The 16430-nt window shown below is 45.8% G+C and overlaps 1 protein-coding gene across 1 annotated transcript in view; it reads left to right on the top strand.

The window, feature by feature from the left end:
- Positions 1-15466, top strand: part of GRB2 (growth factor receptor bound protein 2) — a 79447-nt gene extending 63981 nt beyond the window's left edge. The window contains exons 3-6 of the mRNA XM_049858883.1: positions 2289-2386; positions 9313-9435; positions 12520-12688; positions 13352-15466. Coding sequence (XP_049714840.1) covers positions 2289-2386; positions 9313-9435; positions 12520-12688; positions 13352-13537 — 576 coding nt within the window. The 3' untranslated portion in view covers positions 13538-15466. The remainder of the gene's footprint in view (positions 1-2288; positions 2387-9312; positions 9436-12519; positions 12689-13351) is intronic.
- The last annotated feature ends 964 nt before the right edge of the window (positions 15467-16430 follow it).

Below are 16430 nucleotides of genomic sequence, written 5' to 3'. Positions count from 1 at the left end.
GTAACGTCCCTATTTTTTCTTCCATGATCTTTATCGTTTTAGTCTTTATGTTTAGGTCTTTGATCCACTTGGAGTTAGTTTTTGTGCATGGTGTGAGGTATGGGTCCTGTTTCATTTTTTTGCAAATGGATATCCAGTTATGCCAGCACCATTTGTTAAAAAGGCTATCTTCTCCCCAATTAACTGACACTGGGCCGTTGTCAAATACCAGCTGCTCATATGTGGATGGATTTATATCTGGGTTCTCAATTCTGTTCCATTGGTCTATATGCCTGTTGTTGTACCAGTACCAGGCTGTTTTGACTACTGTGGCTGTATAATATGTCCTGAAATCAGGTAGAGTGAGGCCTCCGACTTTCTTCTTCTTTTTCAGTAATGCTTTACTTATCCGGGGCTTGAAGCCTTTATTTTTGATATTATAACAGAATCCTAGTCTGTACAGCCTTTAAAATGGCACCCTTACTTTCATGCTGTTGAGAGGCCCTTTTGCTGCCTGTCTGATGACAGTGACAAGGGGTCTGTCCTGAAGCTGCTTCTGTAGCCACCTTGGAGGTAGTGATTGTAAATTAGCCTTGCAGCAGGGCTGGCAGTGTAACCCATGTAGCAGTGCAGTGCTTTCCAGAGCGCACTCCATGCCAGACCTTGCTCATTATCATTGTCTGGCAACAGGGTAACTTTTCTTGTTTTTGCAATGAGGATTTTAAAATGATGAATTACTTACATATGTTGTATCATCTTGGTGTTTAGTAGAATATAGTGCTTTTTAAAAAAGAAAGAAATGATACAGGAAAACTTTTTATCCCTAAGCTATCAGCATGTGTGTGACTCTTGGGGAATTTGAGGCTAAGGCATTTACCAGTAGCTGACTTTTTGAGAGCTTACCATGAATGTTGACAAGCTCTTACAGGATCTGCCATCTTATCTTACACACTTAAACCTGGTGACTGCCACCAGCGAGGCTAGAGGCTGTCAAGCATCACATATATGGCCAAGCGTGGTGGAACTTTGGGGAACACAGCCTCTGCTCAGAAGTGAGTTATCTCACCTTGTTGGGTACCTCTTCAGTCTCGTCTCCCTTTTCTTTGTCTCTCACTTTAAATGTCAGCGTGTATACACCAAATACTAAAGCTGTCTGGTTCTCATTTAGCTGTGAGCACAGCATTGTTCAGCATCTTGGGGAAATCATTTTGTAAGGAGCACCACCGGCCTGTGTGTAGAGCTTCGTTGTATCATGCAGTTGACGACCACTGCACCAGCAGCGTTTACATTTCCATTTTCTCTTATGCCCTTTGCCTTTTGTTAGACGTCTAGGACTCAAGGAAAGGCTTTTTATAGCATATCTAACACTCTGCTCCTTAGACTACTGTACACAGTACACTTTTATAACCTAGTCTGCCAGTATAACTCACAGGAAGCAGTGGGGGGAGTGAACAGAGAGAACACTCATTTGGGATCTGAAAATCGAGATGTAATTCTTAGCTCTGCAAGGTCACCAGCTCATAACCTTGGGTAAGTAAATCTTTTCACTTTTCTAGGCCTGTTTTCACATCTTTAGAATGAAATGGTTCAATTATGTGATATCCAAGTTTTCTGCCAGAGTTAATTGTGTTGGTTGTGTGGCTCCATCCAGCATTACCTAACTTGAACACAGTGTGGCCCTTGAGGGTTACTGAGGAGAGTAGGGCTTGCCATGCTTTTTCATTAGAGCAGCTTCCCAGACAAGGACATATGGGTGTGCCCCCAAGCAGGAGCATTGTGGAGCTGTTGGGTAGCTGACCCATACTTGTGATAACCTGGAGAAGCTCTTAGGGAAGCCCAAGATTGGGTCACTGTGGATTTTGGAGGTTGGATCCAATCTGTGGATTTTGCAGACTGGCTTGAAGATCTCTAGAGAAGCCTGGAAGCTCTCTCTATTGCTGCTCACCTCTACCATGAGACCTCTCTCCCAGATAGCTGAATTATTTCATCCTTGTCAAGTTCTCTTCATTCTCTAATGTCGGTGTAAAGTGAATCTATTACTTTTTGCTGTCATTCTTCACCTGTCTTCCTACTGAGGGTATAATATACATGTTTGGGAGCTTAAACTTTTATTTCCAGGGACAATTTCTTTTTAATTTTAACTATCAGAATTGAAGTGAGAAGAAGTTTTATATCCATGTAACTGACAATATGTCCAATAACATCTTTTATAGACAAACCTAAAAGACAGCTTAGTTGTCTTAGTTGGTACCGTTTTAAAAGTGAAAAGGAGATGACTGATCGTTTTCCTTGTCTTGCTTCTCTTTCAGGTCTTGAATGAAGAATGTGATCAGAACTGGTACAAGGCAGAGCTTAATGGGAAAGACGGCTTCATTCCCAAGAATTACATAGAAATGAAACCACACCCGTAAGTTAGCTGGGATGGTCTCCCAGGGGTCCAACCACCTGCATGTTTCAAGTCATTTTTCTAAAAATTGAGATCGCTGGGATGGATGTTATACTTTTTATTCTGTCTTCCCAGGGAATAAAAAAGGATGTTTGGTTTTTCATGGTAATGATAGTATATGTTTTAGATCAATAATAGCTGTCAGTGATCTTCAAATATGTAATCAAACAGTAGTTACACAGGTCTATAATTCTTTATGAAACCTTTGGGACTGGATGTGTCTCATAATCCTGCATTTTTTTAGTTTTTAGAAAGGGAAAAGAATGGGTACGCCCTGTGCCCTGACACAGCCAGCAGGCACCGAGCAACACTTGTACTCACAGAAACACACATTTCTGCAGCAGACTGTCTCAGTATTCACATTAAGTGGGACAACTAAATAACAACCTCACATCAGGTCACGTTTTGCCCCCAAGTGAGTTGTGGGAAAGCTTTCCATTTTCAGAGCTTTGTGATTTTCACAACTACACATGAGGGATTGTGGGCCTGTCCCTCTGAAGACCAAAAGCCTAGGGCCTTGTACCTCTAGTCCTTGAGAAAAGGAATTGTGTTCCCTTTCTTCGGAAAGTGGTCTTGCTAGATTTGAGAGTCACAGGTGTTTAGCTGATGCTAGCGGGGAAATAAGCCTGTAGTCTGCAGTGGTGCTCACCAGCGCAGTCGTCCGTTTGTGTTTTGGCACCCCACAGTTTGACATTTCTGACCATCCACTGGGTACAGGCAAGCCTTCAATATGGGGAGGGCAGTGTGCTGGTTGGCAGTAGTCGAGCCTGACAGCTGCTGCTTTCCTGTGCCTTCATCACATGCCCCTGTGTGTGTGCTTGCCATGTTGTTTCCTTTGTGGTTACATGTTTGAATTCCCTGTGGAACAGTGTCTTTATCATCTTTGTACCCCCATGGCACAATGCATGGCATAAAAAATAGCCGTTCGTTATAATCACCAGTCATGCCCTCTGCCTCAGTGTCCCCGCTTCAGAACAAACAGTGCTCTCTGCTCCAGGCTGCCGAGAGTGGGGAGGCAGGGCAGATTTATATCTGTATGTGACATAGTGGGCCCAGGACCCTTGCGGACCACCGGCCTCCTACCCTCACCACTCCATCCTTCCTTGCCCTGTACCTGGCTCAAAGGCAGTCGTTTCATACCTCATGAGTATGTAATTAAAGCCGAGGCTTTCAGTGCTCAGAGTGGAATGCCACTGGACACACAGAAAACGGTGGCTTCTTTCTGTCTGCTTGGTTTAACCAGTGTGGTAATAAGGCTTTTAGATGACTTGACCAACCTTCAGTAGCACTCTTGTGTCCCTCTCCCCCACTGTCACTGCTTTTATGTGTACTTGTCATTTCTCTTCTCCCAAGTCTTGGAGCAAAGATCTTAACTATGCGTGCTTCATATGAACCTTCTTTATAGTCCCACAAATGCCTAGCTCATCAGCTGACACAGAGCTTCGTGTCATAGAGCTAGAAGGGGCCTTTAAGGTTGAGTTTATTACTCTTTATCCTACAAATTAGGAAAGTTTGTAGTGTTTTCTTTACAATGGCAGTAATTTGTGAAGATAGCCAGCTCTGGTTGTAAAAGACGCACAGTGGAGAAAAATAGGGCATGATCTGTGAGTCCTCACACAGCCCTTTCAGAGGTAACCAGTAGCACTTAAACGTGAGCCAAATGCTGCCTTGTGAGCCGAACCTGCTCGAAAAAGATGGTGTCCCCTCAGGATAAGATCAAACAGATGAGGAGCCTCAGCGTAAGGCCATCTGTTGGGCTCATGCCTTGCTCAGTAAACTCTTAGGAAGTGCTTATTGTAAACCATGGCAGGGGTGGTCCTAGGTGCTGGGAAGTTATATTTTGTAGTTAAATTATGGTATAATAAAGTTCCCATGTAGTTAATATGAAACTTTGAAATTATAACCAGGAAGCCTTAGCCTAGAGAGAGGAGCCTCTGGATTATTCTGCAGTTTGATAATGGGAAGATGTCTGCACCACCAGGAGACTGGAAAATGCCCAAGGAAACTGCTTTTGACCTTGAGCAGAATCAGGCACCTCCTAATGGCTCAATAAATGTTTCATTGAATGATTTACAAGGTGAAAACCAGTCTAATTTGTAGGGTCTTTGTTTCTAGTTTTTGTTTGGAGCGTGTACTGTCTTGTGTCTTCCTAAGTATGTGAGTCTGATTCCTCCATTAAAAGATGTTAGGTTCCTCGGAGGATTTGTCTTCTGTTTCTATAACCAGTAACCACTTGCCGTCAAGTCAGTTCCAACTTATTTCACCAGGCCTTTCTTCCAAGGCACCTCTGGATGGACTCAACCCTTCAACCTTCAGTTAGCAGCCAAGTACATTAACCGTTTGCACCACCCAGGGACTCCTGCTTCTGTTTTCCATCATAATTTGTACTAAGATCTGGACCAAATTGTTCATGATGATAAAAACCAAACCATTAAATCTTCAAAGGCGTATGTGGAAGAGATTCTGGGGCCCCTGTCAGTGAATGAAGAATCCCTCATTTGAGGCCCCTGTAAACTAAGATTAGGGGCTGTCACCGCCATGCCCAGTTTACTAAAATACAGGCTGATGGCATTTTGTGGTGGCGATGGCCAAGAAGAGCAGGGGTGATTGCAGAGTTCCTGTGTGGGGCACTAAGCAAGGTTGGGAGTTCTTAGCTGTATAGTGTCAGTGTTTGCTCTGGGGGGTGATGTGGACTTTGCGTGGCAGCAGCATGGCAGGCACTCTTCTGGGAGATGCAGTTGGATCATAGTTGCTGGGAGGGGAGGAGTTCTTCGGATCCCATAGTGCGTCCTCCAGAATAATGTGTGTGCATCTGTTTGCTTCAGTCCATCCTCAAAATAAAACCCTAGATGGAAAGTTGGCTAAACTTGTAAAAGGCCACATAGTAATATTTTAGGCTTTGTGGGCCACATACAGTCTCTGCCCTGTCACATCTTCTTCTTCTTCTTTTTTTTTTTTTTTTTATAACAACTCTTTAAATTTTAAAAAACAGTCTTAGGTTGTGGGCCATGCAAAAACAGGGCGGATTTAGACTGTAGTTTGCCAGCCCCTGCACCAGCTCCTCCAAGGAGCCCTGGTGATGCAGCATTTAAGCTCTCGGCTGATAACGGAAAGGCTGGCAATTCAAACTCACCCAGCAGCTCCAGGGGAGGCAGACCTGGTGACCTACTCTTGTGAGGGTTAGCGCATTGCTGTTGAGTCGATTCCAAGTCATAGCAACCCTACAGGAGAGTAGAACTGTCCCACAGGGTTCCCAAGGGTGTAATCTTTACAGGAGCAGACTGCCACATCTTTTTTCCCATGGAGCGGCTGGTAGGTTCGAACCTCTGACCTTTCGATTCACAGCCAAGAACTTAACCACTGCACCACCAGGGCTCCTCCCGTAAAGGCTACAGCCTAGAAAACCCTGTGGAGCAGTTCCGCTCTGTCACATGGGGTTGCTGTGAGTCGGAATCAACTTGATGGCATCCATTAACACTGGATCTGACTGTAACAAAATCGACTTAGTTTTCATTTTCATATTTTCAGGCTGAAAGGGAATTCAGCAGAACATTATACTGTAATTTTTGTATTAATAAAATGCCTATGGCTCTAAATCCTTGCTTTTCTTCAGATTGTTCCAGGTCATGTAGGCTTTTTGAATCAGGTTGTTGAGAAAAGATAGGAAAGGCCCCTCCCCTGGAAAGTCGCAGCCACTGACCAGACTTATTGGTGCCCCTTTAGGCAGAGTCACCTTCCTGTCCCCACTGTACGGAACTTAGGAATAGCGACTGATCCTGAAGCATCCATCCAAGCCCCGCCGTGTGCTCTGCAGACTCTAGCTGAAGGGTAGGCAGTTCATCCATGCTGAGCTCTGAAAAAGGAAACTCAAAACACTCCTTTATCCAAGTCTACCGTATTGCTAAAAGACTGACTTTGTGCCTGTGTGGCAGTACGGCCTTGCCGGCCGGTGTCCCCTTGTAGGACAGCAGTGTGCCTGGACTAGCTAAGTACAGGGTCAGTGTCTGTTTCACAGCTGTGGCAGAGCAGAGAGTACTGGGTCCCTCCCTCTCTTCTCCTGCTCTTTCCCTCCTCTCCTTCCCTCTTCTCTCTCCTCCCCTCTTCTCTCTCCTCCTTTTCAGTTTCTCTCCCTCTCCCTGTCCCCTTCTGAGTTAGAGAAGGGGAGGGAACTATAGTAGGGAGTAGGACCTCACCTGATAACAGCATTTAAATTAGCAAGTTATACACAAGGCTACGGAGTGATTGTTGGCATCAGTGTTGCAACATGAGTTGTGTGTAGTGGGGGTGGATCCAGAGATCTGCTTTGCATATTGACTGCACGTGGATGGGAGCCTAGGGAATGTAGGAAGGAATTAAATTGGGTCATCAGCCCTCCGTTTCTCCCTTGCTATTTCTACTGTAGTACAAGCCCATCTTTTTAAAGATTTTGAAAATCTTGACCCTGGCCACATAGTCACAGACAGACATCATCATTAAAAGAAGCTAATCAAATGAGAAGATCTATAAACTGTATAAAACACTACAGAAATGTGGGGCAGTGGCATTTAAGTGTCTTCGCCAAGAGCGATACCACGTCACCACAGAGCCTGCTAACTGCTCTGTCTTGTGAGACATCCTTTAGAGAGAGGGTTAGGTAGAAATAGCGGCCACAGAAGAAGTCTTTGTTTAATAAAATGGTCTCCAAACTAATTTTCTTGACCTGGCTGCTTATAACATGGGTGTGTTTGCTTTGTAAAAATTCCAATTAAGAGTACTTTTCTCTGTATGCAAGTTACACTTCACTGCAGTGTATTCTTTTTTAAAATGAAAATAAAATTGAGTTAATTTCAGCTGAGGGGAAGAAACCCCTGCAGCCATATCATATCTGTGTGTTTGTGGACCGTGAGGAATGGTCTGCAGACGGATGCCCATCGGTGACTGCCAGCAGTTGCTGCCTCTGGGGAGTATGAGGGAAGGGCCTGGCTTTGTATTTTACATCATGCATATCTAGGTTATTTTAATTTACATGTATTACTTTTTCCTTAAAGAGAGAAGAAGAAAGGATAATGGTTGCCTGTTTAGGAGAAAAGAGTGTGATGGTTGAGTAGCCGCACCCACTCCCCCAGTACACCCTGGGGAGAGTGAGAGGCCAGGCTGGGATGGGAACACTGACTCTGCTCATACCCAGCCATGCAAACTGGGCATCATGGACCCCCTATAGTGCATACAAGCACCCTATAAACTGGACATCATAGAGCACCTACCTGTGTGTACAGTACATACAAGCACGTTATAAACTGGACACCATGGAGCACCTACCTGTGTGTACAGTGCATGTGCGCACACTATAAACTGGACAACATACAGCACCTACCTGTGTGCACAGTACATACAAGGACAGTGTAAACTGGACTCCATACAGCACCTATCTGTGTGCAGTACATACAAGCTCGCTGTAAACTGGAAAGCACCAGAAAGTAACATGGAAGCTGTTAAACAGTCTCCACCCTGCTAGTTGGCCTTTCATACTTGGAGTTCTCTCCTGTTAATGTATGATTTCTCTTGTGTGGCCTGCCCTGGAGGACTCACCCTTGAGTTCCTTGTAGGAACAGGAGCATGTATCATAGCAGCTCCTGTCGGCAGCCTGGCATTCGAGTATGCAAAACGGGAAAGACGTGACTAGATAGATGTAGAAATGATTATAGGTTCCTAGGGGCAATTTCCCAGTGTATCCTTCCTGGCAGTTCACATCCTTATGCTTGAATTTTAGTGCAGTATATTATCTTAGAAATATCTTGCAGTATAATTCATATAAGTAAAATAGATTTATAAGTTAGACTCACAGTTTTCACAGCCCATTTCTCATCTTTGATATTATAGTTGGCACATTTAACAAATGTTAGGTACCATGTATGAGGTCTCAAGTAAGCAGATAGGTAGTTATTGGCTATAAATAACGTTTTTCCTTTTTTAAAATGATGTAACATTCAAGACGGTTTGGAAGAGAGAAAGTTGTTTTCACAATTCCTCTATCCTAATAAGTAATGGTTTTCATTCCAAGTGGTAGGCGCTATGACTAAGCTCTTTAGAGGGGTTCTCCTCCTCTCCTCCCTGTTCACCCACTGGCCAGCCGCTCCCACAGGTTTTGGTGAATTTGACCACTTTTTCTTCTGGCCAAGGTGAACTAGCAGTGGGGGCAGAGCATCTGTAATGTGCTTCAGGCGAAACCTAATGTTGTGAGTAGCTGCCTCTGCTGGAGTGTGTTAGGATGGTCCTGCTGGCTCCTAAAAGCCAGACTGGGAGCAGTGACCACAGAGAAGAGGGTTGAGAAGAAGCTGGCCTTTGGGAACGGTAGAGGCTGCTCTCTTAATGGCCTGAAGCTTCTCCCTTTAGGCTGTTAGCAGAAGCCATTCTGCCTCTGGCTTCTGGGCCTTCCAGATCTCCTGCCCTGTCCTCTTGTGTTCCCTTGTCCCCACTGTAGCAAAGCTGCAACCTTATCAGGGGGCTTTAAGAAGGGGCCTGTCGCTCCCTGGGCAGTTCATCCTGTGCTTCCAAATGATAGACCTGGGCTTTCCCAGGTGACTTTCTGATGAATCAGCAGGGAGCCCCCGGGCTTTGGCCAGGGAGGCCCATTTTCAATGTCTTCCTGTGCAGCAGCAGTGGCCTACAGTAGTGCCTTGATGAGTCACTCTGCCAAGTGGCATTGGGTGAAATCCTGTGAAGGGAGGAGAGCGCCTCTCTCCACGGAGGACCTGACAGGAACGTCGATACAGGCAGGTTGAGACTGGAGGGCAAAGAGAAGGCCCCTTCCTCCAGCAAGGAGTGTTCTGTTACTCACATTTCGGAGGCTGGATATCCCGTTTCTTTGTGGGGAAGCAGATGTTGACTGGCTTGCCTTCCTTCCTTAGGTGGTTTTTTGGCAAAATCCCCAGAGCAAAGGCAGAAGAAATGCTTAGCAAACAACGGCATGATGGGGCCTTTCTTATCCGAGAGAGTGAGAGTGCTCCTGGGGATTTCTCCCTCTCTGTCAAGTAAGTATTTCCTGCCCTGTCCCCTGGGAGCCTATCTCACTGACCTCAGTTGTAAAGCCATAGGCCAGGTGCCTGGCTACACATACCCAAGGTGGTGAATTGGTAGCCGGTGGGCTGGCTTTAGCCTAAACGGTATTTTTATAAACCAGAAAATTTCGCATGAAAACCCTTGTTTCTGCTCCTCTTAAAAATTAGTTCCAGCAGCACTGTGGAAACCATCTGTAGGAGCTGAGCAGCAGTTCCCCTCAGACTGCATGTGTTTGCCAATTGCCCATAGTCCCCACCGCTCTCGGGTGGCTCCTTCAGGCACCCTGACAGCGTGTGGGATTCCTGCAGCTCTCCATCAGGAGGCAAGTGATCACCTTTCAGCTGCCTTTGCCTCGTATCTAGCCTGGATGCACCAGCCCCATCCTGAGCTGTTCCCATTAACTTTTTCAAAAAGTTTCTCACGTGGTTTTTGTTGTTGTTGTTTCCCTAGTGGTAAATTTAAATGTGGAGGGGAGCAGGTGAGCAAGGAATGGGGACGACCAAGAGTTTACCGTATTAAGAATCATGGGGGAGTTGGAACTCTGAGGAGTCTAAGCAAATCGTTCCTCATCTTTGAAATAAGGATTTTGAATTAAATTAGTATTTCTGGGTGCTTTTTTTTTTTTTTTTTTTGTAACTCTCAGTTCTTTTCATAATAATGCACATCCATAGGGAACCCCATTCCCCAGGAATCTTACAGATCTCTTCATTGATATCCTCTGTGACAAAGGAGGGATTGGGTTAAAAATGCAAATCACTGTTTTATTATATTGCCTTGTTTCAAAATGAAGGCTATGACAATTTCTCATTTACAAATGATGTAAACATAAGAGTTTTCAAATAAAAATTAACTGAATTATCTTGTTTTAGAAACATATGGTTAAAATGTAGGGGTTGTTTTTTTGTAATGTAGGTTTAATCTATGTTTTTTGTGTTGTTTTTCTAAATGCAATTTTGAGAGGTCACTGGTGATACTTGAACCTACCTCACCAATGTGTCGCCCATGTGGTTAGTTTTTACTCAAGTGCCAGCATATAAAAAAGCCTATCTGGGAATTATTGCCATTGTTTTCTTCTGTGAGCAGTGGCTTTGGTTTTTGTTGTTGAGAATATACACAGCAGAACATACAACAGTTCAGTAGTTCCTACATGTACAATTCAGTGACTCTGATTACGTTCTTTGAGTTGTGCAACCACTCTCACTCTCTTTTTCTCAGTTGTTCCTTCCCCATTAACGTACACTCACTGCCCCTGAGGTTCCTGTCTAACCTTCCGAGATGCTCCTGTCACTTTGATCCCATAAAAGAGCACAATGCTCAAGGCACACATTCTTTACACTAGTTAAGCTAAATTATTGTTTGGTTTTAAGAAGACTTCAGGGAGTATTTTTGGTTCAAGGTTTAAAGATTATCTCCGGGCAGTGGTTTCAAGGGTTCACCCAGCCTCCATGGCTCCAGAAAATCTGGATTCCTTGAAAATTTGAAATTCTATTCTGTTCTGTATTTTTCCCCCTTTGATCAGGGTTCTTTTATAGAACCTTGGTGAGCAGTGGCTTTTTGATGTGTTTGACTAACTAAACACATGCAGGTAAGGGTCTGGAGAAGAGCATCTTGGGGTCGTTTGTGAAATTATGGTCTTAATGCTCCCCATTGACTTGAATTTCATCTTCTGTTTTCCTTATGTTTTATACTAACCCGAGTATAAATTAAACACCATGGAATGAGGAATATAACAGTTCATCACTGCATGGTGGCCAAAACCGCCATGGCAGTTAAGGGTTCAGTTGAGTGACAAACCAGCTGACTAGATTGTGGGCTGCCTTATCTGATCGCCGCTCATGCCACGGGCACCGGGAAGCTCCAGACCCTTCGCTTCTGTCAAACAGTAACTGTAAAGAGTTAATGCGTTATTGTTTTAGAAATAAAATTTGAACAGGTATCGTGACCACCTTTAACAACACGAATATCTTTGCAGAGGAGGTTCAAGAATTGACAGTTCCAGATATTTCTTAGTTGCAAAATGTTTTGATTCTGTGTTTGAAAACATTCTGGCAGTTCACGTGCTCACTGTCAGGGACGCTGTGCCTCTTTTAGAAACTGTCTGCATTGTACCAGTTTCTTGTGGGAGTGGGTTTCTGCAGGGCCAGACGTGCCATTTGAATATGTCGTTCTTCCTCATACAGCTTTCTCACCATCCATATTTTTCCTTCCGTGAAATAGCAGTGCTGTTTGTACTTGTACTTGTGGCTTCCTTGAAGCTCAGTGCTGCCACCTGCTGCTTTCATTTCATTAAGAAGCATTTGGTTTAAGTTTTAAGACTGAAAACGAGGAGACACTTGTTCATTCATTTAGCAAGTATTTATAGGGCGTAGCGTCCCTTTTGAGGCTCAGCACTGTCATAGGTGCTGAGGACTCAGCAGTGAACAGCACAGGCAAAGGCCTCGTAGAGCATACATTCTGGCCAGTGTAAACAGGACTGTGGCCAGATGACAGAGAAGTCTTTCTTTGATGCCTTTTACTGTCCCAGTATGTTCTTTTGTTCTGAGACTTTCACCCATGGATTGAACGAAAATCCCTGAAAGGAAAACATGACTTGGAATTACGCCATTACAGGAGAGTGGTTGGGAGTATTTCCAGTCCTTCCTCTCCTCACCTTACTTCCTCTCTCACTTCTTTTACTCTTTAAATAGCCCATGCGATTTTAATTATTTTTTGCTTGAAAAGAAACTAAGTCATACTTCTTGCCTTAAATAAAACTCCTTTTTATTTGGTTCAGCCTGGGACACAGAGGTAAGGGAAATGACATGGGTTAAGACATTCTCCTTTTATCTGAAACAACTCCAGAAGTAGATGGACTGATGGACAGGTGTCTCCTTGCCTGGTGAGGCTCCTTGTCCTAACTCTCCAGCCAGAGAGCCCCTGGCCCCCGCAGACTGGGAGGAATGTTGCCAGAATACTCTCTCAAGGTGCCTCCGGTATAAGCAGGCAGCCCCCGGTGAGCCAGGATGGAGCCCTTCAGCCTGTCGATGTGTGTGACCCATGTCTTCTGTGCCTCCCAGGTTCGGCAGTGACGTGCAGCACTTCAAGGTGCTCCGAGACGGGGCCGGCAAGTATTTCCTCTGGGTGGTGAAGTTCAGTTCGCTCAATGAGCTGGTTGATTATCACAGATCTACATCTGTCTCCAGAAACCAGCAGATATTCCTCCGGGACATAGAACAAGTGCCACAGGTAAACCTCCTCAGAGGGAGATTGGGAACCGTTTTTACATGGTCAGCCACGGCTCCACAAGCCAGCCAGTGCCTTTCAGGGAATTACTTCTGAGTCTTGCCCCATGCCCATTCTTTAGAAGGGTTACCTGTAGTTCATATTAAAGCTTGTCACTTAAAATAAGATGTTTTTGCCTTTTCTAATGGCCGGTAAGTTCCCCTGATCAAGTGACCTCTTCCTTCATTGTACCATTTCCAGGGACTGCCTCCCTGAGCAGGCAGCGTGTTGCTGGTTTCCCCCCTGTAAGGAGACAGTCTTTCACATGCCCTCCCAAGCTCTCTATCCCTGAAAACAAGTGATAGGAGTTAACATGCTTTCAAATCCTGAGAAGGAAAAGGAAACCCAGGCTGCCGTTTCCAACAGTGCCCCCTCTCCCCGCCACTGCCACTTAGGAAGGTGCCGTGGTTGGCCACCATCGGTGAACACTGGTGAGGGATGACACTCAGCCCACCCCACGTAGAGTGAACATAGGATATGTGAGAATAAGTGGGCTGGGGGGCTACTGCAGGAGGTACGAGAATTCTGCACACATTCTTACCCCCGGCACCAGCCCCACTGAGGCGCTGGCCATGGGAACCATGGGAGGAAAGCATCATTGGTTTCTCTCCCGCTCCTCTTTTGCAGCAGCCCACATACGTCCAGGCCCTCTTTGACTTTGACCCCCAGGAGGATGGAGAGCTGGGGTTCCGTCGGGGAGACTTTATCCATGTCATGGATAACTCAGACCCCAACTGGTGGAAAGGCTCCTGCCACGGGCAGACCGGCATGTTCCCCCGCAACTACGTCACCCCTGTGAACCGGAATGTCTAGGAAGCCAGAGGAGATTATTTAAAGAGAGTGGAAGATTTAAAACACATACAGAAAAAGTCAGAGCCCACACGCTGCCTTCCCAGCAGCCTGTGAGGAGCGCAGACACCTGGTGGGCCACCCAGTGGCCCTCACTTTGGTTGGAACTCTGGGGGGGTGGGGGTGGGGTTGGATATAAAAATGCCAAAACGTACCTATAAATTAAGAAAAGAGTTTTTATTACAAATTTTCACCGCTGCTCCCCCATCCCCTCTTTTGTCCTGTTTTTCATCCTTTTCTCTCTCGTCCATCCGTGCATGACACCTACTGCCACGTGTAGTCCTAGCTGATGCCAATAATAAACGACACCAAGTGGACTGCTATTTTCTCTATGCAAAACATCTGATGTAGTTGAGACCAGTGAAAGAAGACGAACTGTCCAGGGTTCTTCATACACACACACACACACACACACACACACACACACACACACACACACACACACACACAAAGAAGAGAGGTGCAGGGAGCCGGCCGCCCGGGATACTTGGCTTCTGCCCAAGGCTCTGCCCTCCAGCCCTGACCCTGTGTTCTATCTTGTCAAAGTTGGAAATCGCATGGGGGTGAGAGGAAAGGATGTTGTCACTCACCTGCTTCCTGAGAAGGTCCAACTAAGAACCTGCGTCCCTTTTTTCCGCCTGTTTTCCCCTCCAAGTGGATTATTGAGCATGTTGTTTTTTCATAGTGCCTTTTTTCTTATTTCAAGGGTTGCTTCTGAGTGGTGTTTTTTTTTTTTTTTTTTCTAAATAAGACAGTCCAGAGCTTTTCAGCCAATTTGTCTCCAACTCTATGTAAATATTTTCTGTGGGGGGTGGGGCAGGGCGGAGAGAGGAGACGCAGCAGTGGGAGGTATGGACATTCACCTGCCTGTTTGGAGCAAGGTTCAGCCTTCATGTTTGCAAGCCCTTCTGAGTTTAAGGAAGCCAGTGCCCAAGGTGTCTGGAGGGGCTTCCTGACTGGATCTGGCTGAAAAGGGGGTCAGAACTGTTGGCCTCAAGGTCTCAGGTGTCCCCTTCCCCTTGCTGAGCCCTAGAGATCCCCAAATGCAAACCCCAACAAGTTTCCAAACCCAGGAAAGCCAGGAGCAAAGATACTGTTTGGATTTAAACAGTTGCTTTTTCGTTGTACTGGGCTGTACGTTCTTCCCGCGCTGGCTTAGGGAATGAAAGCACTCACTTTTCATTTTTCTTGCTCTTCAAAACAGCAGTATCTGCCCGTGGCTATCCCCCTTGCTGTCACCAACCTGCCCAGGTGAGCAGGAGGGCAGTGTTCAAGGGGCAGCTGGGTTGTTTGTGTCCTTTCACAGCGGGCTGTGTTTGCGCCACTCCGCTGCCCTCCCACCCTGAAAAGCGAGTAGGAGCCGGTGGGAAGGAAAGGTTGGCAAAGTGGGAGGCGAGTTTCTTGTAAAGCTCTGTGTGCGTCCTCTCTGAGCTTCTTTCCCCACAGTCCTGCGTCTCCACCTGGTCCCGTTTCCACAATAAGAAAAGAGGCCGCTTACATTTCTCTCCCCCGGGGCTGGCGAGGTCTGTGGGCACCACACCTCGCTCGGAGTCTCCCTGGAGCCTAGTGGTGTGATGCTGGCCGGGGCCTCAGCACTGGAGGCTCCAGCAGTTGCCAGCCCCGGCACTGAGCCCCCTGCTCCCGCTCGCCCTGTGCCTCTATCCCTTGCTGATGATACAAGGAGCCTGGCGTCTACACCTGGACCATTTGATTGTTTTATTTTGGAATTGGTGTATATCATGAAGCCTTGCTGAACTAAGTTTTGTGTGTATATATTTAAAAAAAAAAATCAGTGTTTAATAAAATGACCTATGTACTTAATCCTTTAACTCTGCGGATAGCATTTGGTAGGTAGTGATTAACTGTGAATAATAAAATACAATGAATTCTTCACTCTGCATCTTTTCTTTTTTAAATGGAAAACGGTTTCAGATCAGGAAGTCAAGACTCTTGTGTCCCTACTTTCACCTTAACCAATTTACATCATCCTCAGGAAGCATGTGGCGGGTGGGGGGCATGGGGGTGCTTATTAACAACAGATGCCCACACTCCACTCTCAGACACTTAGGAGGTTTTGGTTGCAGCCTAAACAAGCATGTGCGGTGTTTCTGACTTGGAGAAACTATAGACCACACTTGGGAAACTCTGATCTGGACCAGAAGTGTCAAGAAGTCAAGGAGCATGACTGGCTTCTCCAGAGAAGACACCCTCGCCAGGAGCTCTGGTGATAAAACGGTTAAGCACTTGGCTGCTACCTGAAAGGCTGATGGTTCAAACACATCCAGAACTCCACAGAAAGACCTGGCGATCTGCTCCTGTAAAGATTTCAGCCAAGAAAACCCTGTGGGGCAGTTCTACCCTTTCACACGGGGGTCACTTTGAATTGAACTCAACTCCACAGCATCTGACAACAACAGACACCCCCGTGTGTGTGTGAGTGAGAGAGAAATGAAGAAGCAGAAGGATAGAATGATGTAACAAGGCAGTTTCAGTATTCGAAGTAGGTAAAACACTTGTTTGCTCAGTAGCTGCTTTTAGGGTGACATTAGGCCTATTTAAGCACATAACCCTGGCTACAGCCAACCAGGGAAGATTTGTTTAGAAATTGAACAGAAAAGGTAAACCCACGGGGTTTTCACTGGTCTTGGTCTGGTTCTTAAACAGACCTCAGCAAACCGCCTCTGTGGCTGTGCTGCTTGGGTGGGGAGTTTTCCAGCTGCAGCCTGGTGTGAGAAGGAGCTGTACCCGTTGCTGATCTGCAGCTGCTGTTCTCACGGTCAGCTTGGGCTAGCAGCTCAGAAACAGAGATTTCCAGAATGGGGCCATTTGAGTGAAAAGGCAGCGACTGGTACTTAGT

The sequence above is a fragment of the Elephas maximus genome, chromosome 19 (genome assembly GCF_024166365.1).
Source record: "Elephas maximus indicus isolate mEleMax1 chromosome 19, mEleMax1 primary haplotype, whole genome shotgun sequence".
Classification (NCBI taxonomy): Eukaryota; Metazoa; Chordata; class Mammalia; order Proboscidea; family Elephantidae; genus Elephas; species Elephas maximus.
The sequence above is the reverse complement of the archived record's forward strand: the minus strand, read 5'-3'. Positions and strand labels throughout refer to the sequence as shown.